The following is a 7,299-nucleotide window of genomic DNA, read 5'->3' as shown; positions in this document are numbered from 1 at the left end:
GTCTGTCTGTCTGTCTGTCTGTCTGTCTACTATCTGTACATTTATCTGTCTGTCTGTCTACTATCTGTACATTTATCTGTCTGTCTGTCTTGTCTGTCTACTATCTGTACATTTATCTGTCTGTCTGTCTTGTCTGTCTACTATCTGTACATTTATCTGTCTGTCTGTCTGTCTTGTCTGTCTACTATCTGTACATTTATCTGTCTGTCTGTCTTGTCTGTCTACTATCTGTACATTTATCTGTCTGTCTGTCTTGTCTGTCTACTATCTGTACATTTATCTGTCTGTCTGTCTGTCTTGTCTGTCTACTATCTGTACATTTATCTGTCTGTCTGTCTACTATCTGTACATTTATCTGTCTGTCTGTCTACTATCTGTACATTTATCTGTCTGTCTGTCTTGTCTGTCTACTATCTGTACATTTATCTGTCTGTCTGTCTTGTCTGTCTACTATCTGTACATTTATCTGTCTGTCTGTCTGTCTGTCTGTCTGTCAACTATCTGTACATTTATCTGTCTGTCTGTCTTGTCTGTCTACTATCTGTACATTTATCTGTCTGTCTGTCTTGTCTGTCTACTATCTGTACATTTATCTGTCTGTCTGTCTGTCTTGTCTGTCTACTATCTGTACATTTATCTGTCTGTCTGTCTACTATCTGTACATTTATCTGTCTGTCTGTCTTGTCTGTCTACTATCTGTACATTTATCTGTCTGTCTGTCTTGTCTGTCTACTATCTGTACATTTATCTGTCTGTCTGTCTACTATCTGTACATTTATCTGTCTGTCTGTCTTGTCTGTCTACTATCTGTACATTTATCTGTCTGTCTGTCTTGTCTGTCTACTATCTGTACATTTATCTGTCTGTCTGTCTGTCTGTCAACTATCTGTACATTTATCCATCTGTCTGCATATCTACATGTCTTTCTGTCTATCTATCTGTCTATGTGTTTGTCTGTCTGTCTATCTTTTTGTCTGTCTGTCTGTCTAGATAGATAGAACGACCGACAGACTTATAGGTCTTACCTGTTTGTCTGTTCTTGTTGTAATATTGTTCTTCTGGGGTGTTGTTTTCAGGGTAGAGGGGGTATAGCTGGACCTGTTGGTGTAATTGGCCCTATTGGTAATCTAGTGAGTATATTTCACATCACTTTCACACATAACTCTGGTGAACATTATGGTCATGTCTGCGGTGTGAGCTTCAGTTGACCTCTGATTTGTCACTGACGTCTTTAGGGCCCGAGAGGAGAGACTGGCAGCAAAGGAGGAATGGTAAGATATGAAGATGGATTCTCAGTTTCTCTCTCTGTCTCTGATAATTACAGTAGAAAGATGGATCTCTCAAACTTGTTCATTCTTTTCCATACAGGGTGTTCAGGGTCCTAGAGTAAGTCTTCAAACACAGAGACACAAAATTTCCCATCAAGCATAGAGTGTGTTTATATAATAGTCAATCATCTATTTTCAATTTGTTTATTTGTGCGTTTTTCCAGGGAGCTCCAGGACCACGTGGCCCTCCAGGACCTTCGGTACAACAATCAGTACTTCCAGGACATACCATAGACATCTAATGTTTTTTTATATATATAAAACTAACTGTAATAACTACAGACCAAACAAAACAAAAAAAACTTTAGCATTTTTAGAGTTTATAAAACACCATTTGCTTTATTAATATATAGATTTTCCAATTGAGATTGTTCCCGAATGTCCCCAAAGGTTAACTGTTTTATGTTTCTGTTCTTTGAAGGGCCCACCAGGAGTCCCATTGAAATTTGTAAGTACATTGTTATTTCATTTAATTGTTCACGCATTCATTGCCTGGTGCAATCTGTACATCTTAAGTTCATTTGTATGTATGCATTGATTTCAGAAAGTATTCAGACCCCTTCATTTTTTTCTCATTTTGTTAGGTTGCATTATGCTAAAATGCTTTAAATGATTTTTTTTACATCAATCTACACTGAATACCCCATAATGACTAAGCAAAAACTTTATTACTTTGCAAATTCATTAAGAAGAAAAAACTGAAATATTACATTGGCATAAGTATTCAGACTCTTAACTTCAGTACTTATTTGAAGCACCTTTGGCAGCGATTACAGCCTCAAGTGTTTTTAGGTATGATGCAACAATCTTTTGCAGCCATTCTTCCCTGCAGATCCTCTCAAGCTCTGTCAGGTTGGAAGAGGACCGCCATGGACAGCCATTTTCAGATCTCTCCAGAGATGTTCGATTGGGTTCAAGTCCGGGCTCTGGTTGGGCCACTCAAGGACATTCACAGAGTTGTCCCGTAGCCACTCTTGCATTGTCTTGGCTGTGTGCTTAGGGTCGTTGTCCTGTTGGAAGGTGAACCTTCAGCCCAGTCTGAGGTCCTGAGCGCTCTGGACCTGGTTTTTATTAAGGATATCTCTGTATTTTACTGCGTTCGGCTTTCCTTCAACCCTGACCAGTCCCCAGTCCCTGCCGCTGAAAAACACCCCCACAGCCTGATGCTGCCACCACCATGCTTCTCTGTTGTGACGGTATTGTGCAGGTGATGAGCGACGCCTGGTTTCCCCCAGAGGCCAAACCGTTCAATCTTCATTTCATCAGACCAGAGAATCTTGTTTCCCACAGTCGGAGAGTCCTTAAAGTGCAGTGAGGAGAGGCTTCCGTCTAGTCACTCTGCCATAAAGCCCAAATCGTTGGAGTGTTGCAGTGCAAGTTTCTCCCATCTCCACACATGATCTCTGGAGCTCAACCAGAGTGACCATCGGGTTCTTGGTCACCTCTCTTACCAAAACCCTTCTCCCCCGATCGCTCAGTTTGGCCGGGCGATCAGCTCTAGGAAGAGTCCTGGTTGTTCTAAACTTCTTCCATTTAAGAATTATGGAGGCCACTGTGCTCTTGGCAACCTTCAATTCAGCCAAATGTTTTGTAGCCTTACCCAGGCACAATCCTCAAGTCTCTGAGCTCTACAGGCAGTTACTTTGACCTCAGGGATTGGGTTTTTTGCTCTGATATGCATTTTCAGCTGTGACAGCTTATATAGACAGGTGTGTGCCTTTCCAAATCATGTCCAGTCAATTGAATTATGGGGTATGCAGTGTAGGGGAATGTTGGGAAAAAAACAATTCAAAGCATTTTAACATAAGGCTACAACAAAAAAAGAAGGGGTCTGAATACTTTCTGAATGCAGTGTGTATATACTGTATATGTTTTAACAGAAGCAAGATGGTCTTGGTGTAGCTATGCCAGTTTTTATGGAACCACACACACACAAAATTGAGGTGACAGCATTCAAACACAACACACACCAGCAGGACATGTGTATGTCACTACAGATCGTACTGTATACAGTCGTTTTTGATGAGGGTGTTTTAAAGGCTTTCTCAATGTTGTCCCTCTCAGGGTCGGGGTTTGTTGGAAATGCCGATGTTGGATCAGGCTCCAGAGATATTACGAACTCTCCATTACTTGAGTTCTCTGATCCACAGTCTGAAGAATCCACTGGGCACACGAGATCATCCTGCTCGACTCTGCAAAGACCTGCACGACTGCCAGAACACACTCCACGATGGTGAGCCGGGACCTGAAAATGGTTTTACACTGTATCCTAGCAAATCACATCTCTTCCATGTTAATCTTGCCAGTCAGAAGAGAGAAGATGCGCAGATTTTACATATTTTGAATATATTCTGATTGGCTGTGAGTTTTGTTGCTTCATGCATTATTATCGTTGGGTGTGTTGACGTCTGAAAGTCACATTTACCCCATTTTAAGTTGTAAAACTTGATGAACTCTACTTTGATTTGTTTATTTAAAGTGATAGTTCACCCAAAAATTAAAATGATCATTTATGCACCCTCATGCCATCCCAGATGTATGACTTTCTTTCTTCCGCATAAAACAAATACAGATGTTTAATAGAACGTCTCAGCTCTGTGGGTCCATTCAATGAAATTGAATGGTGACCAGAACTCTGAAGCTCCAAAAAGCACATAAAAGCAGCATAAAAGTAATCCAGAAGACTCCAGTGGTTTAATCCATGTTTTCAGAAGTGATATGATATGTGTGGGTTAGAAACAGATCAATATTTGAGTCCTTTTTCACTATAAATCTCCACTTTCACTTCCACATTCTTCTTCTTTTGTTTTTAACGATTCACCTTCTTCATGCATATCGCCACCTACTGGACAGGGAGGAGAATTTATAGTAAAAAAAGGACATAAATATTGATCTGTTTGTCACATACACCTATCATATCACTTCTGAAGACATGGATTATAACACTGAAGTGTTATGGATTAATTATTTGCTGCCTTTATGTGCTTTTTGGAGCTTCAAAGTTTTGGCCACCATTCACTTGTATTGTATTGTATGGACCTACGGAGCTGAGATATAGTTCTTAAAATCTTAATTTGTGTTCATGAGGGTGAGTAAATGATGAAAGGTTTTACATTTTTGGGTGAACTATTCATTTAACCCTGTGTCTTATGAATGGACGGTCCGTATGTGTTTACTGAAATACTGTATTTATAACCTAATCCAATTTTTCAGGCACTTATTGGATCGACCCAAATCTGGGCTGCTCCTCTGACTCTATAGAAGTTACGTGCAACTTCACGGGTGGCGGACGAACCTGTCTCAGACCCATCACCACAGCCAAGGTCTGTAACATCCAGACAACGTTTCCAAAGCAAACAAATCATCTGTATTCACCCCATTGAGTTTTGATTAAAAAAATAACTATTCTACTTGTATTTTGAGAGGAAAGAACATATTTAGGAAAAACTATTCTGTCTGAATTTTTCAATAAGATGATTTTGGGGAGATATCAGCATATTGGCGTGCATTGAAACGGGCTTACTGATTGCTGCTATTTCATTGGATGGTTGCAGCTGGCATTCAGTGTTAGCCGTGTCCAGATGAACTTCCTGCATCTGCTGAGTGCCGGAGCCGAGCAGCAAATCACAATCCACTGCCTAAACGTGACAATCTGGAGCCACGCCCCCTCCCAACACCTGTCCCAGAATATTGTTCGGTTTTATGCGTGGACTGGAGAGACGCTGGAGCCTGATGTGTTAGCAGACACATGCTGGGTAAGAATGTCATTGTGATGCCATTTTTGCTACGCGAATGACTGAGAATGAAGCTTCAAATCATGTGGCTTTTTGAGGAGAGGTGTGCTATTACTTTTCTAAGTGATTGAAATCTGGCGGATGATAAAACAGACAAGAAATCCCATAGACTTACATTAAGAGAGGGACACAAGTCATATAAACACCAGAATGTCATAGAGACTTTTGCATTTTTACTCCTTTGCCAGTAATTAATGACCTGGAAACCATCCAGAGCACCCTAGCAACACCCTAGCAACATGATGAATTCCACTTACAACACTAGCAACCGCATAGCAATGCCCTGGCAACCACCCTAGCACTGCGAGTTGGCTCTGTAATATCTTAAGAATATCTTAAATTGTCAAATCAGCATGCCAGAGTGTTAACATTTATGCAAAACGGAGGCATGAGGCCACACAGTATGTTTAAATGCACTTTTAAAAGTAGGCCAAAAACCATTATTGGTCTTTTTATAATGTCATGGAAACATTTTAGTCTTGCTGAGATCGAAGTCAGACGAACAGCTCGATTATAACTGTGCATGTAAACGTATTGACTGATTTACCTTCTGAATGTTTGTTATTCGTTTTTTGTTGCATAGCAAGTGAATGGGCGCTGGCAACATGCACACTTCCTGTTCCGGGTGTCGGACCCCTCCCTACTTCCTGTTGCACGCATAAGCAATCTACCGAAGATGACCGCCACATCACGCTTTCACCTAGAAGTCGGACCTGTTTGCTTCCTGTAGTGTGTGTTTTTGTGTGAGAGTGTGTGGTTAAAGCCACACACGGTGTCCCCGCCCACAGTCCGCCTCCTTTTGGTATTCAGCCACTGATTGGACTGCAGCAACAGGAAGAGGTGGTGTGGGAGGGGCTTTGGGGTATTTAGCACTAAAGACTTCTCCAGTCTAAAGGAAACCCTGCCCCTTCCAGCCCTGGGTGTCTAAACAGATTGAAGTTCTCCACAATTCAAGCCGATCATCTTGAAGGGACAAACTCTCAGGACATCCAGGCCAGAGAGGAACGTCCATGCCCTGTCTGTCTCTGTCTGCCTTGATCTCTTTTTTATTTTGCAGTCTTTCTATCAGGCTTTCATTTTTCTTTCACGCTTCTTTTGGTTGCTCTCTTTCAAATTTGTAATAATAGTAATAATAAATTATTAGAGTAATTGTACTTTTATCAGAAGAATCAGTTTATTGCAGAGATGAATTATAGGGATAGTTCACCCAAAAATGTAAATTCAGTCATCTTTTGCTCACCCTCATGTTGTTCCTTACCCAAACGAACACAAAAGGAGGTGACAGTGTTTTTTTCCATACAATGAGAGTGGATGGTGAGTAAATGAGGACAGAATGATCTGTTTCAGGTGAACTAATCCTGCTAGATCATTGGCAAGATCTGTATGTACATATACACTTAATGTTTATCTGATCTTTTATACGGCAATGTTGTCACATGTAAAAAAAAGAAATGCTAAAGTGCAATAGGAAAACGAAGAAAATTATAATTGATTATATAATGCTAAAGTGTGTCTCCTTATGGAAGACTTTTACTCCATCAAACAGGGAAGTGTGTGTGTGTGTGTGTGTGTGTGTGTGTGTGTGTGTGTGTCACATTTTAGTTCAGCTGTGGAAGTGTATGTGTGTGTTTGTGTCTCAGTTCAGTAAATGAGTGAAGGTGCGTTTTTCTTTCAATTGTACGTCGCAAAACAGACACGCCTGTCTGGATTTTAATCTGCAGTCAACAGACTGAGGTGCGCCTGTCTCTTTAAGAGGGGGCGTGTCTCATAGTGATGGGTGTGTCTTGTTTAAAGAAGTGAGGGTGAATCCCTTGCGAAAGCATGTCCGGGTTATATTTGATCTTAAATAAAAAAGTATAAATTATATTTTGCATAAAGAAAATGAAGCTTATTTTAGGAGCGTTAAGATTTTTGCTTTGTGAAATTATTTTCATGACAAATAAATTCTTAACAATGTAATGCATCTTGGTGTTTTTTGTTTATTTTGTATTTTTTTTATCCTCACTGAAGATTTTCATTACGTTCTCAAAGTTTTACTTATGGTTTTTAATAATCAAATTATATTAGTCCAATAAAGACATCAACTCAAAGGAATTATAGTCCTTTAATTATTTTACTTTATAAACTAGTATGTATTCACATTTTCCTTTATTTTCTGTCATGATAACTTTGAAATT

At 39.9% G+C, this 7,299-nt stretch overlaps 1 protein-coding gene across 1 annotated transcript in view; it reads left to right on the top strand.

Annotated features, from left to right (window-relative positions):
- col27a1a (collagen, type XXVII, alpha 1a) overlaps window positions 1-7,299 on the top strand; it is a 90,399-nt gene extending 83,100 nt beyond the window's left edge. The window contains exons 52-61 of the mRNA XM_052105284.1: window positions 1,077-1,130; window positions 1,236-1,271; window positions 1,369-1,386; window positions 1,493-1,528; window positions 1,750-1,776; window positions 3,209-3,271; window positions 3,393-3,561; window positions 4,542-4,651; window positions 4,883-5,083; window positions 5,706-7,299. Of these exons, the coding sequence (XP_051961244.1) occupies window positions 1,077-1,130; window positions 1,236-1,271; window positions 1,369-1,386; window positions 1,493-1,528; window positions 1,750-1,776; window positions 3,209-3,271; window positions 3,393-3,561; window positions 4,542-4,651; window positions 4,883-5,083; window positions 5,706-5,852 (861 nt within the window). The 3' untranslated portion in view covers window positions 5,853-7,299. The remainder of the gene's footprint in view (window positions 1-1,076; window positions 1,131-1,235; window positions 1,272-1,368; window positions 1,387-1,492; window positions 1,529-1,749; window positions 1,777-3,208; window positions 3,272-3,392; window positions 3,562-4,541; window positions 4,652-4,882; window positions 5,084-5,705) is intronic.

This window comes from Xyrauchen texanus, chromosome 35 (genome assembly GCF_025860055.1).
Source record: "Xyrauchen texanus isolate HMW12.3.18 chromosome 35, RBS_HiC_50CHRs, whole genome shotgun sequence".
Lineage (NCBI taxonomy): Eukaryota > Metazoa > Chordata > Actinopteri > Cypriniformes > Catostomidae > Xyrauchen > Xyrauchen texanus.
This window is presented reverse-complemented; position numbering and strand designations above follow the sequence as displayed.